The sequence below is a fragment of the Lepisosteus platostomus genome, chromosome 4 (genome assembly GCF_059453375.1).
Source record: "Lepisosteus platostomus isolate fLepPlt1 chromosome 4, fLepPlt1.hap1, whole genome shotgun sequence".
In the NCBI taxonomy this organism is placed as follows: domain Eukaryota; kingdom Metazoa; phylum Chordata; class Actinopteri; order Semionotiformes; family Lepisosteidae; genus Lepisosteus; species Lepisosteus platostomus.
In genome coordinates this window covers 74,040,206-74,061,674 of record NC_142614.1, presented here as the reverse complement: position 1 = coordinate 74,061,674, position 21,469 = coordinate 74,040,206, and the positions used below count along the sequence as shown (strand labels likewise).

Genomic DNA, 21,469 nt, shown 5'->3' with positions numbered 1-21,469 from the left:
CAAGTGGTTGTATAGTTTATGATTTATGAAACAGCACGTTAAGTTAAGTAATTTAGATATCAATTGGAAGAAAAAATGAGTATCCCCCTTTTCCATGATGACTGTTCCACTTCTGAATCCTTCACTACATACAGTAATGTTTTAAAAACACAGAAAATGGATTGGGAAAGAAATGAGTTTGAACACTTCTTTGCATTTCTGTAGGCACTATGGTTTGTGTTACAGGTTTACAGGATTGTGTGAAACATTTAAGCAAATCATTCTTAAGCTTCTCATGACTAAAATGTATTTCTTTAATCGTAATATCCCGTGTTTGCTTTGTCTCATGGTGTGGACCGATTTGCAATGTTTAATTATGAAAATGTTGTGATCACATTTTTGAAAGATGTTACATTTGGACTCTCCCCAGAAACAACCCTGCACTTGTCACTGTGCACCACTTGTATACTATTTCTTGCTTCAATAAGACATGGCAGAAGCGCCAATACATTCTTCTCCTCATAAAAGCGAACATCGGCGCCGGCAGAGATGGCGACGATTCGTGGTCAACTCGTACTTATGTACCTACTCCCTTTTACCTTTCCGTGTTTATGTTTTTCATCTTTTTTGGACTTGGATCAGCCGTTTTACGATACGACAGAGCAAATTTTTTGTCCATGTCCGTTTGCCATTTGTGCCTATTTTTCTCTCTCTAATGTTAGTGGGTACAGCTGCCCGGGGAAAAGCATTCCAATACACTTGTTATATTTGGCAAATAAAGAAATCTTGAATCTTAAATCTTAAGGAAGGGAGAGTCACATTTGGTGGGAAAGGGAATTCTGGTATAGTTAGTTAAGGCTTGCTAGAGAAACTATTCAAATCTAGATATCCACTATGCCAATCTAAAACTTTACACATCTTTTCTCCTGATGAACACCACGATGATTGCAGTGGCTGTGCGGTTTGGGTCACTGGCAAAACGCCACACAACGCATACAATGTGGAAGCATTTTCTTCTACATACTGTAAGGAGACTGAATTCTGAAATGTGCAGAATTTTTTTTTTGGGGACAGGAACTGCAGGTGCTCAAAAGAACATCACCTCGTCTGTGAATCATGGTGGCGGCTGTGTCACAGCCTGGCCGTGCCTGACCGCCTCTGGAACTGGCTCACCCGTCTTCTCTGATGAAGGAACAAGAATGGCAGCAGCAGAATAAATTCTGAAATCTCTGTCGTTTCATTGTTTTGATTGTGTTTGTTAAGGGTGTCTGGATACACTATATATATATATGAACAATGGCTACTTGGTTCAATGAAATAAGCTGTGGCTGCAATAAAACACTAGACTGAGATGCGCACAGACCTTTATTTCTCAAAGTAAAGCTTATATCCTTGAACAGTGCAAAATATTGTTTTCTCTTCAGTATTGAAGGCAACATAAAGTTTGTGAAAAGCAAAAGTATAAATGAAGCTTAACCACAAATTCATTTTTTTTTTTGAATTCTCATTTCTGACCTGGTTCTTTCAGGAGGAGCAAATGTATTTTAGGCAACGTAAGATTTTGTTGGATGTAGCTTACTCCCCTCAAACAATTTACATCATCTGAATTGGTAATGAATGAACATCTTTAGATGCCATAAAGATGAAGACTCGTCCAACTCTCCCTAAAAACACCTATTTTTAGACACTCCTGTGACCTACTGTACCTTGCAATTGTACAGTCAGCTGTTTTTATATTGCCATTAAATGCAATAGATTTAAGTTCTATAAAATTCTATTTTAAAGGCACATTTCCTGTCTAAAATTGAAACAAACTAATCTGGATATAAATACTGAGCTATAACAGCAGGACCCTATTGCACCATAATAATAAATACTGTATGTAACTAAAAGTAGATAGTCAAAACTATAATTTAAAGTGCATCTGACAGGATTGTCTGTAAACCTTTGCCCCATGAAGTTTTAAGGACACTGTCCTTTACATGACACAGGTGTGATGCTTCACAGGCACATAATTTAAGAGCAGAGCAGGTTAGTAAGTGGCTTCATCCATGTTGTCATCACTGCCAGCACCATAATCATCCCCATCTTCGAAGTAGGAGGCGATGTAGTCATTCTCCTGTGCACAGATCACAATCAGACATCGAACAATGGCACTATTATTGAGCCCACACAAAATGTTTTTTTTTAGATTTTGCACTGATTTCAGTGCAGGTGTGTGAGCCTGCTCATTCACCATGGCTATTTTCGGAGTTTGTTTTTGCTCACTCTGCCTTTAAACAGGGTAAAAAGAAATCTGTGAGATTTTAAAACGTTTCTCAAATGCGAGATTAATACAGTCATTTAGTCATTTAGTTTTACTATTATTTCACTAAGATAAAAATGGTTTACAACTTCTAACGAGCACAAAATACAGTGCTGTCAGAAAAAAAAATGCCATTTTTAAGATCTGGTTTTTGGTTTGTAAGCTGCTCATTCACAAAGTGCAAGAGAACACAGAAATTCTGCCAATTTAGCATTAAATTTCATGTAATGAATTTTTTGTTTCTGAAGCTTGGCAGCAACTACAATTCTTGGGAACTAGCACCATCTTGTGTCTTCCCTTGATATGACTTTAGTGGAAATAACCAATTCATTCATTGAGCAGTACATACACTCTCACTAAATTTTGATAATGAAACCAGGGATCTAGAGAGACATTCCAGAGAATAAGCTTTTACCCAGAAAACAGAAACACGTTTTTTGCACGACACCACAATTTCTAAGTATTTAAAATGACTTTCACTTCATATTCATTACCTCCTCCAACTCTTCCTCATCGTACTCCTCTCCCTGTACACCTTCCTCTTCTTCTTCCTCTTCTTTCTTCTTCTCTGCCTCTTCTTCGTCAGATTTCCTTTCTTCATCTTTCTTCTCCAGGTCCTGCACCAATGATAGTTCTCATGAGTAATCACCCTACAGAGCTGCGATCAAGAAGTAAATCTCTCTGGGGTGGTGTGCGATAGATACACTTACCTCTAACTTACTCAAAATTTCTTCTTTTCCTGCACTTGTTTTTGGCTTAGATTTCTTGTTAGCCTCTGGGAATACCAAATAAATATTAGTTTCTGCATAAGATACTTAAAATTTAAGCGCTGGACATCCCAATAAAATCCCTTTATATACTTGAGGAATTGAAAAGGCACCACCATGATACCAAGAGGGTGAACTCATACAGATGATTATGTTTTTCATTTTTGTTCCCTCCAAGCAATGTTAATACTACACTGCTATGATCCTGGCCCATGTGGTGTTTTATTGTGATTGTTTCTTAACGAATGCCGTGAAAGGGTGTGTTCTGTGTGGTTCACCTCACTGGGATCCCATTGCCATTATTATCAGACGTCCACAGTGAACAGGCTAGACTGGCCGAACTCTCCTGGCGACTCGCCTGGCTCTGGACCAGGGAGCCAGAGAGTTTGTGGTGGGGAAGGAGGACATCGAGGCACTATACAGTACATTCAGTTAGAGGACTGAAGCTCTGATCCTGGACTTCTGGTTTATATTCCAGATGAGCTAGAACCAACTTAATTGGACCCAATTATTCCCTTCAATTAGTAGAAATTACAACATCTTTTCCAGGTCTCTCCTCACTGACTACTTGATGTTCCTATAAGATTTGCAGGTCCAGGGATGCAGAGCTCTAAACTGATGGATCCCATTGACCCCGAGCTAGGACTGCAATTTTAACAGGGTGTGTTTTATGCCTTCTGTTGCCAGTTTAGCACAAGTATAAGAGTGAAACCAAGGCGTGGACCAAACAAGACAGGGCTCTGTGTCTTATATCACAAAATAGGCGAAGACTGTACGGACACATCTGCCATTTGTTATGCATTTCACAGAACTGTAACAGAGAGCCTGTGAGCTGTCAAGACTCCTTTGTGCCGTAACGAGGTATACCAAACAGTGTCGTAACCTTGAACTAACACTGTGTGCCGACATGACACTGACTGCACTGCCTTTTCAGAAACTTGAGCTGGATGGTTGAAAAGCAGCTGATGGTTTCACGTGTGGGGTGAGGAAAAAAAGCAAAACTAACTTCCTGTCCTAAATTTAGCTTTTCAAAAAATAATAGTCGTTCCCAGCTCCCTCTTTACTTACTGGGTTTTGTTTGCTTCTTCCTCTGTGGCATTAGTTCTTTCGGAAGGCGTCGCCAGTCTGCAAATTCAAACCAGCAAGACTCTTCAGTAACCTAAAACCGCATGCAGGAGGTTCATGTTTTTCTGCTAGTCCTCCTAATGGACCACTCCAGTGCCTTTTCTCCTTCAGGATTTGTTCTGGCTTGTAAAATAGCAAAAAAATAAATAAAAGAATGCAGAAAAGGTGGAAGGTGTTGCAGTAAAGGGCTGTAAATAACAGCTAATGGAAGAGGTCAATTTAAAAGTCAGAGCAGACATAATCTTCCCTTTTTTGGAACTAAAAATACCATCATAGTAACAGTCTCAAATGCCGCTCAAGAGGAATTAGATTCGTCCCAGGTAATTCCCCAGAATCAACCTCTAAAAACCCCCTTATGTCACCCACATGGGAATCAGCCTCCTGTCACAGCTGAACAAAAACTATGAAACACTCCCTCTTTAAATCTCTTTAAATTGCCCAGAAAGATAATCCAGCTCAGTGCAGAACACCATGACAGGATCAGAGTAGGCTTTAGGAGATTACAGAAATGTAAAACTCTGACCCAAGAGCTGAGCATCACCTAAACTGCACCAACTTGAAAGTTTAAGAGATTTAAAAGCTCATCAAAAATATTCATTCAAGTAAAATGTGCATTTTCTGTAATAACAACAACTCTGTTGCTAAATAGGCTTTGAGATTCAGAGAGACTGATAGACTTAATCAAATGACAGAGCTCCACACAGCAGTCCACTTGTCCACACACATACCTGGTTTCCAGGTGTTGTCCCCTTCTCTGTTTCTTTCCTTTGTGTATTTTTCCACATCTAAACCAAAAAAAAACAGTGATGCATTTCTTGTCGATCTCCTTTTCATGCACTGCAGGAAGTGCTTCAGGTTAAGTGTAATACTTTTCAAAACACATTAGAGAGGGGCCATTGTGATGGTCTTCCTCGCTGTACATTGTATGTCTTTTCCCTTATTTCATTATACTCTGGCCCATTTCCACAAAAGAGGATGGATTAACCTCATTAAGTAAGTGCAGAAAGCATGTTAGCGTCCAATTTAATGTGATTTTTGTTTTGTGAATGGGGAGGGGTATAGTAATTTGAGGCTATAAAAGTAACTGAACATCTGTTCTAAAGGCAAATGTAATAGTACATTCCATTCTTTGCCTATAGTACAGTTATTATAAAGGTCTCAAGTTTTGCACCAGATTCTTATATACCATATTTTTTTTATTCCAATTGTAAAATCTTCAATCACAAGCATTAGAAACCTGAAGGATGTGAAAAGTGCATTCTGTTCAGTGAAGCTCCTCTCTCTCACCTTTCTTTTCAGCTGGCAAAGGTATGTTGTAAGGCAGGAGTTTCACTGCAGCCCTCATCTCCTGCTTCAGGGCCAGCATATAATCTTGGTCTTCTCCCATTTTCAAGGGCACTGGCTTGAAGTCCACATCCTGTCGCCAGCAACGATTTCAATGGATTTTCCGTCAAGGTCACAACGGGCAAAAAAAATAAATCTGGACCTTGTCACCGGCATCCCCCTTCCACAAAACCACATGTGCCAAGAAGTGTGCAAGGAGACACCAATGTTCACTGACGTACTTTTATCTGACTGATGTTTCTGTTGCGCAAGATGGTAATCAGACACTTCACATGCCTGAGGTGGTGCACCACTCTAAACTGCACAGTAAGCTAGACGTGTACAGTATGCCTACAGCTTTGATGACCTCCCAGCATTATTCAGGAGCAAAGCCGGGGGAAACAGAAGGATGCCCCAAATTAGCCTTGACATCTTCCAAACATGAGTCCGGAGGGAAGAAGAGTATATTCTCAAATGAACTTAAGTAAAACAGAGCTTGATGGCTTCTGTTGAAACTGTGCAATCATCAGCCCTTCGGCTTGAAGCTGGAGCTGCAGCAGTCTGTTCTACATGCATCCAGTATCCCATGGGGAACATAAAGTCATTTACATTTGAGACTGTGACAAGACAGGTTTGATGGCTGTTAGCGTGGCCTGGGCATGCATGCCACTGGCTCACTCTTCTTTAGTTTCTCTGTAACTAAACACAGCAGCATTAGAATGAAATCTGGAGTTTTCATAAACATTGCGTAGAAGAAAATGTTTCCATACTGATTGGACAGCGCTTCACCACGCAATATGACGATGACCCACAAGATACAGATAAGAGGTCAATTCTAATTTGATTTCATTAGCAATATTAGTACCACATGGATCTGAATTAAGACCACTGCACTTCCTCATTTATGTCAATAATAATTACTAATTATTACTAATTAGATGAGAAGGGACCTGAATCAAGTATTCAAAATCCCCTAGGGCACTGACAGAGTCAACTTAATGTGCTTCCTCTGAATTAACAGTGAAACACTAATCTAAGGACACAAGTGGGAAGTGATATTAGATCTGAGAAAAGAGCACACCTCTTTACCCAAAGGGTTGTAGGAGTATGGAACACGCTACCCAGCCATGTTGTTGAAATTGATATCCTGGCTTCTATCAAGAAACTGCTGAATGAGATCCTCAAAACAATTCACTCCTAGCACCCACAGAGGTTAGATGGCCTAAATGACCTCTCGTTTGTAATTCCCCCTGTGTTCAGTACTGCACATGTTAGGTGTTGACGGAGAGCAGATACAGTCTTGCCTGGTGGTTTTTGCATGTGTTAGCACAGTTCATGGCCATGATAAGCTGCTCCTCTAAGAGCACATGCTGCTCGCCGTTCGAGGTTTTTCGAGAGAAGCGCAGCCCCGGGTTCCAGGACGTGCTACTCACCGGGAACAGGGGCTTCGGCCTGAACGAGGTCTCTGGTAGCGCTTCCCCTCGGGTGAGGCCGAGGGCTTCGATATTGAAAGTTAAGGCGGCCAGACCCCGTCCACGGCCTCTTCCCGCCATCTTCACCCTGCAACAGAGGCGCCGCTTAGCTGGGACGAGTCTCCGCCCGTGAACATACCGGCGTTATCCCCAGTTGCCCAATTTTCCTCTCCCCCCACGGAGTGTCGAACTCTGTCCTCGTACTGGATGAGGAGTACTGAGCACTGAGGGTGGCTTGGCCGCTTCGTTCTGCTTTTCGGCGTGGACGTAAGCTCTCCTGCCTCCCTGGCAGATAACACCACACTGACACAGCCTCCCACTGCAGGCGTTCTGCAGGCCTGTGGTTACGGCAGGGTTTCTGAAAGACAAAGCTACCCCCTGCAGGGGGGGTCAGTGCTGGACGGAGAAAAGGTGCGTCTCTGCATGCAGTTCTATCAGCAAACCAGAGGGCCCTGAGAGACAAGCCCACACTGATCACGGCCAACACCACGCTGCTGCTTAGGAAATTCAAGTTACAGGCAGCTTATTGCACGACCCAGGCTTGAACCCGTGATCACAGAACCCAGCCTGCGCATGGGCAAGCATCTCAACCAGCTGAGCCCCTTGGAAGACCAAGGTAAACCCGTCACTCCTGACGGCTATTGGTGTCCCAGTGTGGTCTTGGCTTGTACCCCAGCGATTCTGTGTTAGAAGGAAGGCTGTGCAGTCCAACCAAGAATAACCCTTGAAGCTGCAGCCACGAAGCAAATCGCTACAACATGCCTGAATCCAGACAGACCAAGTGTTTCAATCAGTGAAATGTGTACGATGGAGATACACAGCTATAGAATTAGTCCTCAACGATATCCATTTGTAAAAAGACGGTTGAAATGTGAAAGATATGTAGGATCCCTTTCTCAGTAACAGGGAAGTAAGAAAAATGCAGCAGCCAATCAGAAACTTGTAGAACAAGTCAAATTCAGCTGTCATTTTGATTTTCCATTTGACCCACTGCTTTTCTGATAAATGTAAAAAAAAACGGTGATATGCTTAAAGTTATACTGTATGTCTAAACCTTTACTACAATATTATTTGTTATACTTTAATGTTTCACTGCAAAAAGTCTCTAAAGGTGAATGCTGAAGCCCATGGTGATCCTGGACCAGAAACTTCACCACAAGTCCTGACCAACCCGATCATGAAATTGTAACAGGCCATGGCCAACAGGCTAACATCTAAGTTTTCATTTCATATTGCAGAGCAAGCCTAAAATATGACCCAAATAAACCACAACCTGTATACCCTTTAATTCCTACTACATTTCATACAGTTATGTTTCACAGTTATGTCTATAAAAAAACGTTACTAGCACTTTTAATTTGACTAAACTAAATGCAAAGTAACATTTTAAAGTGGTCCTTCTCTGATCATAAAGCTCACAAATTCACATAACACCATGATTCAGCATATTATAGAGACCACCATGATCTTTAATATAGACACATTTTAGGAATAACCAATTAATATGAGCACTTAAGGAAAACCAGTACCTGCGAAAGCTGTTTCTGCTGAAAATCTGTCCTCTAAGATTAGATCAATGTTTGTTTCACTGTCCAGGCTACGGTACATGTTTACAACTAATAGGAGAGAAATATTGCTCAGATCACTGATATGCCGCAAACTCAGATTGTACAGCGGCTACAAGAGGTGTGGTGTGCCTAGACTCCAGTTAGAAGGTGTTCTAAGATCCTTAAACTGTTTATCAGCAGTGACAGACTGCGCTCGTTAATTTAACCAAATTTACGCTTAAAAAAACAGCCTTTCATAATATTATACAGCAAAAGCATTTCGTGAAAATTCCAGAAAATCGACAAAGTGGAGTGGAGGCTGACTTAGAAATCTTCTCATCTAATGAACAATGATTTTTTTGTGATATGGGCGTATACGAATAGCCAAACGTGTCTGTAACTGTTCAGTTAAATTAAAAGCATTGAATTCAAAATACTATTAAAGCTGACATTAACCGTAATGAGTAAAAACACTGATCTGCGGCGCTACCTACCAAAGTAATAATTGGGATATTTAGTCTTTTCCCCTCGCCAGCAGCGGATATTCTTCAGGCATTTTCAAAGGAGGTCTGAGAAGCCAGTTGCCAGTCAGGCTCAGCACGCCTTCTGAAACAGCGATCGATACCTGCTCCTACAATCCTGGGACATTTCCAGCCCTGTCAGCGAAGTGTAGCGTGGTAGCTCACCGAACACGAGGCATGAAAGCGCTACAGTGGAGAACCCGACCCGGCACCACACAAAGATTATTAATGATTTTTTAAATTTAAAATCAAAGTCGGACTTTTTTTTCTTTACTTGTGATCACAAAAACCTGGTGCGAGGGATTAGGGTAGGGTAGTGCTCTCGCAGCTGGCGCTGCTGTCTGACAGCTGTTGGTCTGGCGTGGAGTTTGCACCGGGGACCTGACCTCCTCTCACCTTCCGTGGGCATGCTGATAGGGTTAATTTGCGTCTCCCAGTTGTCCTCGAGTGTCTGTGTGCGCCGGTGCACGATGGATATACTGTATGGCCACTCGGAGTCCTTTTACTGCCGGGATGGCTCCGGTCTGCCGCGACTTTCCCGGGAGTAAGCCGTTCGTCATCATGAACAAATGCATAATTTACCCGACGCCCTTATCTATACATTTAATTTATTTATTTTTTAAGTGTACGTGCAGAGAGCACTCGTGCTGGAGCATGCAGGTAAGAAAATAAGACGGGTTACAGCCTGGAGGAGGCGACTCGGCCTTTCTGATGACAAGCTCGGTTGCTCGTAAGTAATTGATACAAAGGTCCACCCTTTTCGCTAAGGAAGTCAGGTTGTCGGCTCTGGCAACATGACTGGGCGGCTTATTCCAGACCCCACAGCCCTTTCTGTAAATATTCCCCCCTGTAATTAGATTTAAATCCCCTCCCATAGACGCACTTAATTTGCACTGGTGTTTTGCTGTTGATTTTGATCAATGGTTCCCGTCTTTGTCAGTGCATCGGGGAATTGTGAATACTGGAATCAAGTTCTCAATACTAGGTGGGTCGAATAGCCTCCTGCTTTGAACGTTTCTCTGTTCAAGATTAAAACGGATCCTTTCGTATAGCCTCTCGGGGCAGGTAAATAAATGTAATACCATGGCAGTGCAGCTACAGTAGCAGAAGCTGGACAAGCAATGCTGGAGTCAAGCAAAGAAATAAAACGGTAGACCTAAATCAGTACACAGAGTGTGAATACCGGGGTGTCACGTAAACGCCCCATAGGTAAGTTGTATTCATAGTAAGGGCAATTAGCACGTTACTTTACCAGTCTGAGGATGAAAAAAGTCAGATTTTGCCAGTGTATTGAAACACATAGCTGAGAGGCCACAGGTGCCTTGTGAAGAGATTCCTTAGTACTGCGTTTCCCTTGCTCGGCAGAATTTAAAGAGATTAACTTTTGTTAATTCGGAGACGGGTGATAAACACTTCTCTGTATGAAAACCTACCCAGATTAGTGAACTAAAACTAACGAAATAGTCATCATTAATACGGTAAAACATTTTTCACCTAGAAATCTACTTGAAACTAAGGGGAAAAAACACCGGCGTGACATAAACACTTCAGATAATAAACCACGCGTTTAAAGAACTTGAAGAAAATAGCCCTAAAACATTGCGAAACAATACAATGCATGTGCAACATAATTTAATATTGTTTTTAAGCATGGCCCCATAATAATAATAATAATAATAATAATAATAATAATAATAATAATAATATTTTTAGCAGGTTCGCAATGTGTCGTGGAGCTCAGAAGCCGAGTGCGAGCCTGTTTTTTCTACGTTACATTCGGTATTTATTCTCGAGCGACCCACCTCCCTTTCAAATACAATCAGCAACTTTTACAAGGTCTTTGATAGGAAATGAGCGGGTCTTCACTATAACTCAATTTATTAACATTTCATTTTCATTGCCCTCTGACTACAGGACATATATTCTCCTTATCGGTCATATGCCATTATATGCTGTGTATTACTACTACATGTCTTCTGGAAAGAATGATATTATCGGGCTTCTCGTTCACACCAACTAGAAACAAAAGCGCAACTATATTCCCGTCTGTCAGTGCCGTTCAGGGCTGGACGGGAGCCGATGTCACCCCGGTCTCAGCGTACGAGCTCAGCGCCAAACAGGAGACTGATGCGGTGAAAGAAAAAAAAATTCTCAGCGGCCGGGATGGGCCGTGAAAATGAGGTTGCCCCGATTCCCCTGCTACAGGCGTTTCAGAGGTCCTGAAAGTAGGAAACCTCCGCAAAGCCAACACCGAGGAGGCGGGAGCCCGGCTGGTTTTGGTTCAGGGACAGCAGTCCGCACCGAGCAGGAGAGGGCTGCGCCTTTAAGCCGCCGGGTGTGGCCGGAGCGTGTCGGAGGGGCGCAGTCGCAGGTCCGAGCCAATCACGAGCCCCTCGGACCTTGTTTATCCACTCAGCTGCTTTTTCTCCCTGCAGGGCGAGCGCCTGTCGCGGTCTCCTCCTGTTCTGCACAAACCAACTCTGGTTTGCATTGCGCCTCCTCACCGGACCGGACCGGACCGGACCGAGTCTGGATTCGGGGCTCCACGTCCCTGACAGCTCGGTGTCTTTATTTTATTACGCGTGGGTGGGAGGCGGGTGTCGGGATGTCTGCGACGGAGTGGTACGCTCACAAGTGCCTGGGCGACGGCGTGTTTTGGATCCAGGAGAGGTTCTACGAGTCGGGCAACAGAGCGAACATCTGGCTGGTCCGCGGGTCGCACCAGGACGTGGTGATCGACGCCGGCCTGGGCCTCAGGAGCCTGCCGGACTACCTGCGCGCCAAGGGGCTGCTGGGCGAGGAGTCCGGCCGGAAGAACCCCCCGCTGGCGATCGGGACCCACGTCCACTTTGACCACTCGGGCGGGCTGCACCAGTTTCGCCAGGTGGGGGTTCACAGAGCCGAGGCCGACGCGCTCGCCACGGGGGATAACTTTGAGATGGTGACCTGGCTGTCGGACGGCGAGATCGTCCGGGCTCCGACACCCGGCTGGCGGGCCAGCGAGTTCAGAGTGCAGGCTGTGCGACCCACTCGCGTACTGCAAGAAGGTGAATATCTCTAGCACATATAGGCATGCACCAGAGCCGCTTGTGCGTGAAAGGGACGGCGACGGTGCGGTGCGTGGTCATATTGCGCGTTATGATAAGGTAAACTAATGCCTTACCGTTCCGGACACCGGTTTTCAACAAGTGGCGAAAAATACCCGTGGCATCTGCTTAATTAACAGCAGAGTTACACAGAGGCCGTCTCGCATTAGCAGGGCTAATCTGTCGCCCTGCTGGAGGTACGTTCAGCGTCTCTCGGCCCGACGGAGTGAGCTTTAAAGACGCCATACGGCGAGGAAGGTGGGGGAGGGCGCAGGCTGCGCTCTCGTTTTTCCGGTGTCGCATCGAGAAGACGAGCTTGAGTATTATCAAAAACTAAACATAGGTTTCCACAGACGTGCGGCGTTATATCTCTAATAAACTATTTCATTAACGTTGTTGCTTGGGGGTATTTTTTGTAAACGGAAAAGATATCCAGAACACAATCTTGCGCTCGGTGTATTTATGCGATCTGTGCCTTTCCGATTGATTTGGACGTTTAGGGCTCATAGCCAATGAAGCAAATAAAAGCATTGGTACCGGGTCCGAAGTACTCCTGTACCACACACTGCTATTCTAGACGAGCAATGAGAAAATTGCGTTAAGGAGCGTAATCGGTCCCAAATCCGATGAACTGCATCTCTACAGATTCATCCGCCTCCTTGATTCGTTACAAGAAGGATGACAGACTGCCTGCACTATAGTCACAATCTTCCACCCCCCTGAAGACACCAGAGAGGGAATAATACTGTATCTCCAACTAGCAGCGCTCGGGGGGTTGAAACGGCCGCTTCGCTCTGCTGCTGGTTCCGCGCAACACTGTAGCCCAAAAGTTTGTCAAAGCACGGCGGTGCAGAAAAAAACACGTTCCCAATTAAATATCCTTGACTCTCTGAGAGAACTATATCTCTGGGGTTACGGGGAGATACTACTGGAATAACTGCACGTCTGCCTTTATTATTCCTAACCAGGAGCTGGTTATTGCGCAGTGAACAGGTGATCGCGCCGTGGCAGTGGGGTGTTTTGGGGGGTGTCCCGGCAAGTTCTGTGGCGTCCCTCGTCCGGGCAGACCGGGACAGGCGATGTCGGGCCGCTGTGGATCGATTTCAGCCAGTTCCGGTAACAGAGTAACTGGACCTGGGAGACTCTGGCCTGATATTTGCGCACATGACCTTCACAGCAGCGCTTTTGTTCTGTCCTCTCACTGATACTTCAGTGATCCCACTGTTGGCACAGCACGATTCAGCACAGCTCTTCTCACACCCAGCTGCAGGACACCGACGTTCCTGCTGAAAGAGACAAATCTGCAAGCGCTGATATTTCTGATATATATCAGAAATTATTTCTGGTATATGGGGAGCCTACATGAGTTTATTTCACTTACAACGGGAAAGGTACAAAATGACGAGAGTCATTGTCAAAACCAGTACAGTTTGCAATGTGACCATGGGTTTGTATACAAGTGACATTTTTATAAAGCTTTTGGGAGATACACGAAAGAATGCGCTAACCTTTACACATATTCAGACGTTAGACTTGAGGTCAGTCTCTCATGCCTTGACCATTCTGCCCATCTATTATAAGCAGAAAACTAGTGAAAGACTTGGACATTTTGAAAATACTCTAAGCAGGGTTCAATCTGAGATGTCTACTACCTTGCAACCCACATACTGTCTTCAGAAATACATTAATTCATTAATTTCACATGCAGTGTTTAAAAATCCTCAAAAATGAAATTAAAGTGGACAAGAAGGCAGTAATTAGGATTTTAAGAAAATGAACTGGAAGTGAAAATTAAGTTTGCATGCAAGTAGCTGGTAAAATAACAACTAGAAAATGGAAATCCTTTACTGTGGATAGTAAGCTGTTCTTCCTGTACCTTATATTCACAACATGAGAGAGTGTGAATGAGGAAAGTGCCCAGCTGTGATACCGTGACATCAGTATTGCACATCTTCAAAGCAGCAGTTGCTGTAAAAGTCTTTTCTCTTAATGAACTAACACATCTGAAATACGTGACTTGGCTGGGACCCACTCGGAATAGCTTCTCCTGTAGAAAGACAGACAGAGCCTACGGCTGCTCTACTAGATTGTGGAACCTGAGATGTGGAAAAAATATCCCTGCTTTAGATGGAAAGGAAAAGTGACATCATGTTTTATTGACACTAATAGGGAAAACTGAGGGATATTGATTATCCATAGAATAACCATCCGTAGTTCCTAGCCTTAAGCAGCCTCCATTTTCTCTGAGATGACTCAAACTTTCCCAGGGATTTTCTTCCAGCGTGTCCGTGAGAAGTTTCACAGCCCACCAGTAATATTAAAGGGGCACTGTAACATTATTTTCATATTTCGGGGTCAGCATTGATGTACACAGTAACTGGTAAAACCTCCAATTGACATCACAAAATACATGAAATTTCCAGGTATGTGCAGTGCCCTGACCTGCCATTCACAACGAGGCAACAAAACTTGTGGTGAGATGATGTGGCCCTATTACGTTGTAAATAAGCCGGCTTGTGCATACAGCTCTTTTAATCCGATAGAAATATTGTTCTCAACTTCGAGACAGTTTTGCAGACAAATACTGCTTGTTAGCTCCGCATGCAGATCACGCTGGAATAATTCTGCGGTGAAATGTCGGCTGCGCTACCTGTACTTATTCGCTCGTACATCGCATCGCATTGGTCAGGGCAGGGACTAGTGAGCAGGAAGGGCCGCTTCACGTTGCAATTCTTGGGAACTCGAATAAGTTCCCAGGGGTCTGCCATAACACAGCGACTCCGAATGCACGATTTTGTGCTTAATTTGAAATTTGTGAGTTTTCTTCTGTACTGTCGATTGATTTATTTTGTTACAGGTAGGTAGGTCCTTTTACAGGCCATAAAGGCCCATTGGGGAAGGGGAGGCAAGGGCCACCATTTTTCTTGACCATCCGACACTGGAGGTGATGTGGTCAGCATCACGCTCCAGCTGACCGATTTCCCCAGGAAGGATTAACCCCGGTACTCACTTGGAAAGCAGGCTGAGTGGACCTGGGAGCCGTCTGGAAGGAATTAGGGCAAGCTACATCACTTAACCCTACCTGGGATTGAACCCGGGACCTTCCGGTCAGGAGCTAGACACCCTTGCCGTCTGCGCTACCACGGCTCCGTGTTGTTCTAGAGGTCTGAGAAAGTGGGACTGCAGTTCTCCTTGAAGAAGGTGCTCTTGCTGTTTCCTCAGGAGACGTCATTAACCTGGGCGACAGGCAGCTGTCGGTGCTGCACATGCCCGGCCACTCCAGAGGCAGCATCTGCCTGCACGACAGGGACCGCAAGATGCTCTTCAGCGGGGACGTGGTGTACGACGGCTCCATGATCGACTGGCTGCCGTACAGCAGGGTCGGCGACTACGTCTCCAGCTGCGAGCGGCTGGTCGAGCTGGTGGACGGGGGCCACGTGGAGCAGGTGCTGCCTGGCCACTTCAACACCTTTGGGGCCGAGCGGCTGTACCGCATCGCCTCCAGCTACATCGCCAGCGCGGGAGGGTGCCACCGGTTTTCCATGTGTGCCCTGAAGTCCGTCGCAAGCCTCGTTCTCCGTGCCTGCAATTCTAGACACGGGTGTTGACTGGGAAAGGCAAACGGCTGCTTTATACGTTTACAGTATTTTGTTTATGCTAACTGTCTCAATTGATGAAATGTGTTAGTAAAATTTAGCCCAGTACTGCAATTGCACTGATTTTGACTTTGAAATGGTAATTATTGCACTAGTTTTGATTCTTGAATGTGTGCGTGTTGCAAATGCAATGATTTGGGTTTGCACATGGATGAGTGTATAGCTTTAAGCCTCGAGGTACAAAGAAACATACTTGAAGCACGTTTGCATTTTTTTCTGTAGCTTTCCAAAGCATGAAACGAGGAGTGGCGGAGCACATATCATTTGCTGGGAATTTTGTCTTGACGTGAGACATGGAGAAGAAGGTTTTTATTTTGGCGGATGCTGGTTTGCTGTTGTGGAAGATGGAATGATCCCACTGATGTGTCCATCATCTGGTCTCCGTGGCCGCTGTGTGTCCAGAGCTCCGTGACGCTGGACAGGACCCTGGTGTGCCTCTGGGCTCACGTTCATACACATGGGGCAGTTTAGAGATGATAATTTACCTGGGCAGGATGTTTACTAGGGGGTGGAGAGGAAAGTGTTCAGAGAACATGACAACTGGCCCCACAGGTGGACTGTTCACTCATGCAAAGCCAGATTTGAACCCAGGGCCTTGGAGCTGTGAAGTGAGGGCACAGTCCACTGCTCCAGCATGCTGCCACTCGTATCACAGTATCATAAGCAAAGACAAGGACTTTTTTAAAGCACTTGTAGGCTTTTGACTGGCTTAGTGGCAATTCAGGGTGGTTTACCAACCCAATTTTATTCAGTTAAGAATGATTCTTTCAGATTCTTTCTGTTTTGTATCTCTGTGCAATCTTGATGCTGAGTTTCAAATTTTGAGTGTTTAACTTCAACTTAACTTGTGTTTCCCTGGATGACGTGAGAAGGCAGGTGGTCATAGTTGCTAGAAAACCTGTCCTGTGCTGTGATGGGGGTAAACTTGGACACTTGGACACCTGACCCCTGAGCTTACTTTTGCCTTTTTTCCACTTAAAGTAGAGCTTCACCCTTCTTGTTTTTGAATGTAGGTTAGTTAAAGGGAATTTTTAGTTCTTCTCATAAGAAGGCACTGATTTTTAGTAGATTACTTTAAAACATTAAAACAGTATTTCTAACCATTCCAAAGAATCCCACAGTACTTTACTAATGAGAGAATTGACTTAAGGAGGACATGTTGTGTAAACTCAGCGTGGAGTTTAGGAAGGACTCCTTCTCTCAAGCAGTGCTATGGGATCTGTAGTGACTGTGTAGTCTGAACGTCAGTTTAATTGTTTAATTCAAACAACACCATCTCCTATAGCACGGTGTCCCCCCAAACTGAGGAACCGGTTTGAGAATTCAGGTCCAGAGGAATCGGCACCACCTACTGGTCTTCTAACATCTCTTAGAGCAGCTGTTTTTCTTTTAGAGGGCATGCCCATACTGACCTGGCCCAGGCTCACTTAGCTTCTGAGATGTGTCAAGAAGACTGTCACACACTTAATTATACAGCAGAGGACAGTTTGAGCATTGCAATATTTGTTTTTTCAGATCTGGAATTCAGTAACATGCAAAGATCATGCATGTTTGTGAGCATTAGTTGCAAAATCACATTTATTCTTACCGGCCACCTTGTTTTTGTGCTGACACTTCTCTCAACAATCGTCTGAATTTAACTTTCTGAGTCACCATCTTGGTGTTACGAAAATACCTTTCTTGAGCTTTGACCAAAGCCAGTTTTTATGCGGACTTCTAAATATACTTACATGCATTGTGGCCAGTTGAGAGGCTCAGCTGGTAAAGGCTCTTGCCCTAGGGCAGGTGCTGCTCTTTGAACACGGGTTCAAGCCCGACAGAGTTTCAGCACACTACTGGCTCTGCTGAGCACCACCAAGGGGAAGGTGGGGTTACTTGGCCAGGGCACTTTTGGCTCTTGGCGACTTATGTGGCCTTCTGGGTTCGTACAGACATGCAGTCCTGTAGGCGACCTCCAATCAACACTGATTCTCCAGTAGGCAGTAGTGTCGTATGTGACATCATATAAAGCTGGATGGAGGGCGGGGTGGGGGAGTCCGCCTAATTTTCCTCACTCTCCCCCGTGTGCGGTGGTGGGGTTTGTTATTGTGGACAGACGCACCATAAACCCACAGTGGGCTTTTCCAAATGCATCACAAAAATAATCTGAGATTCTAAATGGAAAAAAAAAAGAGATTTTAAATTAGAAAGTGTGCAAATCTATTGTTTTGTCCAGTCTATTTTGGGGTATTATTTTCAAAAGAGGACCATTACAAGTCCTAGTAACATCATCATATCACTTTAAAAAAATGACTTTAGTATTCATCAATTCACAGTGTAATATAATTAACAGGAAACGACAACACTAGTGGTTTTATCTCAGTGTATTTGTTTCATAGAACATGATTGAGGATTAAGGGCTAACAACTTCTTACCTTGTCTTGAGCAAGGTTGAGGAACAGATTCTCAAACCATGCAACCTGCCCATTCTCTTGTATCAGGACACTGGTTCACACACCTGACCAGTCTCCAGGAACACAGATGTACATGCTGTAGCGGGGATGACGTTTTTTGTAGTTTGAGGGCTATGAACGAGCAGCAGTAAATTGGTGACACTTTCATGGCTTAGACAAGAAGCAAAGGCCGGGTATAAGCCCAGTTTTGCCCTTAGTGCTCAACCATGCTATGCTCTGAGCAGCAAAGTCCTGGAATAAACCCAGCACAAAGGAATTCTGCAGAGTAACAGCGTAATCTTCATTACACGACTCGGTTAACACAGCTCTGCACATACTGTATGATCACCTGCCACTTTCTGAGCAGCCAGCACAGGTACAGGAAACATGCAGTATGAACAAAACAATGTCTGTGTTGTGTGAAACTATATGTCATGATCATAACTAATATCAGTATATACATTTAAAAAAAAAAACAAGACGGGAAAGTATTTTCCCCTTCAACTATGGCTATTTTACAGCTAACTTCTCATTGTGTGGGCTATTCTCCCACACATGGGTCAGAGAAAATTATTGGAGAATAGAACAAAAATAGGACAAGGTGACAGATGTTGGAAAAAAACAGGAAAATTGGGGAGGGGGAGGAATCTGGTGCCAGAAGCCAGTTCTACAGTATCTTTTTGAAAGAAATGGGAGGTTTTATCCCAGCTATTCTTTTGTTGTACTTTTGCCTGAGTCTGCTAATGAAAGTTTCTCTTATTGAAGAAATCAATTTGCACAGTATCCTTTCAAATGTGATGTACTGTAGCTTGCTTAAAAGAAACCAATGCTTTCTCTGTCTGAAAGACAGCTGCCTCCTGTATGGTTTTATGAATATATATAGTATTTTAAAATATTTTTATGTCGCAGGCTTAGTTTTGTGCTCTAAAATTTCTGAGGTTATGAGCTATAAAGCCTGTCTTAAAACCAAACATTTAACATTCTGTGTAATGTGAAACGGCTATTTAAATTGTAATTTGTTAATTGTCATTGCCCGATACCAAGCAGGTGTTGTAAGTAGAACCATGCTTATTTAAATTAAGCTCTTAAATTTGAAAACTGGTTGGTTAAGGTAGACGTATAGCAAGTGGGCATTGAATGAATGAAATTGTATTATTTAGGTTATTGTATTGAGGATATGTTAACATTTTAACATGACTGTGGCTTGATACTGAATTGGCATTTTACTGGTCGAAAGTTCAATGCAACTCAAATAGTTGCAAAGACAAGTAGCGGCTTTGCTTTCTCCTACATCTTTAATCGGAGGTTTTCCTACCACACTTGAGCTTCAGTGGCATTTGGCCAAGTTCCCTTCTCTCTGCATTTAACATTTTCCATTACTTAACCTTACAAAACACAGAAAGCTTGGAATTTGTACAAGCGTTGATGGGTTCCTGTGGTCAGGTGTTGCCACAACCTATCAGACATCAGAGAGACGAGGAAACCCAACACCCAAGACATTTTCTGCCACTGGGTTGGGTTGGGCTTTGTTTCAGCCTTTCCTTCACTCGCAGTCCAGCTTTAACAAGTAGACACTTGGTCTGGTCCACTAAATATGGCAGTTCTGAAAATGCAGACACGTACTCCAGACCTGGACTATGCGACTGGCTGCTCAGTCTTCACACTTGCTCTTGTTAGCCAGTTCTCATCTCTTCTTTCCTTTTTGTAATTTTTCTATCGATTGATTGTCCTTGCTGGTTGGAATAAACTCTTGGCCAGGTCATCCCCGTAGATGAGAATCTGTTCTCAACTATAATGTCTGGTTAGAGGATCATTGTTTAAGGAAATGGCATCAGGAAATGGTAGACATATTTCAGGGCTGTGTTCTTTGTACCACAATAATGCTGGCATTACATCATCATGTGCCATAGCTTCTGGAAATATCTCTTTTTTTGCTTTACGTATAAGTGTTACCTACACTACATGTAAAGCAAAAACCTACCAACTACACTACCTAACTACTGACCATCATTTCCAATTCAAGTAAAATAAAACCAATTGAATCGTAGGATTGGCAGTCTATAAAGGTTTGTTTTGTTCACACTTTGTCACCTCCCCAACATTCAATTCAGGTAATAATTTATTAATCTCAATACAAAAAAACACATACTCTTCCATGGCAGAAAGTTCAGTGAAGCTAATGTGTGGTAGAGAGTTGAATGTTGACAGAGTATTTTAAACACTATGTTGCAATGGAACATGCTCCGAAATCTGATAATGTGAACTTTACAAGAATTGTGTTTTATGTCCAATAGAAATTGCACATTAAATGAAATATTGATTGAGAAAATAATCTGCTGAACAAGCATTGTGCTTCCATTTCAATTGCAAGAAGAGACAATATGAATATGTTAATTATATTAGGCCTTGAATTGTAAATTGTGTGATGTGTTTGGGGAAATGTGAATTAAAAGAAAGCCAGTAACCTAAAACGTGTTCTGGAATAGGGAGATTCTTGGTTATACCATATGATATGAGTGAAATTTTGAACTTGTGAAATGAACTGCTTTTTATTCCACTGTAATAAAAGAGGATAAGAAAAATGTTCCTCCAGTGTTATTTTTTATGTGGCTACCAAAGTATAATCCCATTATATTGTGGGCATTGGGTAGAAAAGGGACCAAGGTTAACTGCATTCATTCATATTCAGAGTGACAGAGAAGCAGGAATTACCAGAAGCAACAGGAATGGTATGCTTTCATTCTTTCTGATACAGCTGCTATTAACTACAGCACCTTGGGTTTGAAGGAACAAGTAAAGGTTTATTCCATGCAGAAAAGAGAAGGAAAGAAACACGTTTTCGGCTGTGGAGCCTTCTTCAGCTTCTTCGAGTCTTCCATGCCCAAAGAAGGCTCCGGAGCCCAAACGTGGTGTTTCATTTCTTCTCTTTTCAGCATTGGAATAAACCTTAACTTGTTCCTTTGGAGCCTACTGTACGTACCTAGTTGAAGTACCTTGGATTTGCACAGCGCTTGTAATGTTGAGGAGTCCCAGAGAGCCGTGCGAGCAGCCGAGGGCAAACATGGAAGTGTAGCGCCCCCTGGTGTTGATGGGTGGCAGCTCGTTTTGCACCTGTTGCAAGGCAGACGAGCTGAAGAAGCGACAGTCTGCTGACCGATCCAGTTTAGCTACACAGGAGAAATCTAGAAACAAAAAATGATGTGAAATATAGCCAGGACACCAGGCACGTCAAACCCTCTTTTGTCAGTATGGCAAC

General features: G+C 43.5%; 2 protein-coding genes across 3 annotated transcripts; one reads left to right on the top strand and one right to left on the bottom strand.

Annotated features, from left to right (window-relative positions):
* Positions 1-1,338: 1,338 nt before the first annotated feature.
* polr3g (polymerase (RNA) III (DNA directed) polypeptide G) lies at positions 1,339-12,929 on the bottom strand. 2 transcript variants are annotated; one of them, XM_088630675.1, is made up of 8 exons: positions 12,203-12,929; positions 6,933-7,059; positions 5,464-5,593; positions 4,905-4,961; positions 4,120-4,176; positions 2,995-3,059; positions 2,779-2,901; positions 1,339-2,098 (listed from the first exon to the last, which is right to left on the bottom strand). In XM_088630675.1, exons 2-8 carry the CDS (start codon positions 7,050-7,052, stop codon positions 2,012-2,014), a joined length of 639 nt encoding a protein of 212 aa, XP_088486801.1. In that variant the 5' UTR covers positions 7,053-7,059; positions 12,203-12,929; the 3' UTR covers positions 1,339-2,011. The 2 variants fall into 2 exon arrangements, with proteins under 2 accessions (XP_088486801.1, XP_088486800.1); XM_088630674.1 differs by lacking the exon at positions 12,203-12,929 and adding an exon at positions 9,013-11,262.
* Positions 11,470-20,795, top strand: mblac2 (metallo-beta-lactamase domain containing 2). Its single transcript, XM_088630673.1, has 2 exons — positions 11,470-12,086; positions 15,348-20,795. Exons 1-2 carry the CDS (start codon positions 11,645-11,647, stop codon positions 15,731-15,733), a joined length of 828 nt encoding a protein of 275 aa, XP_088486799.1. The 5' UTR covers positions 11,470-11,644; the 3' UTR covers positions 15,734-20,795.
* Positions 20,796-21,469: the final 674 nt, after the last annotated feature.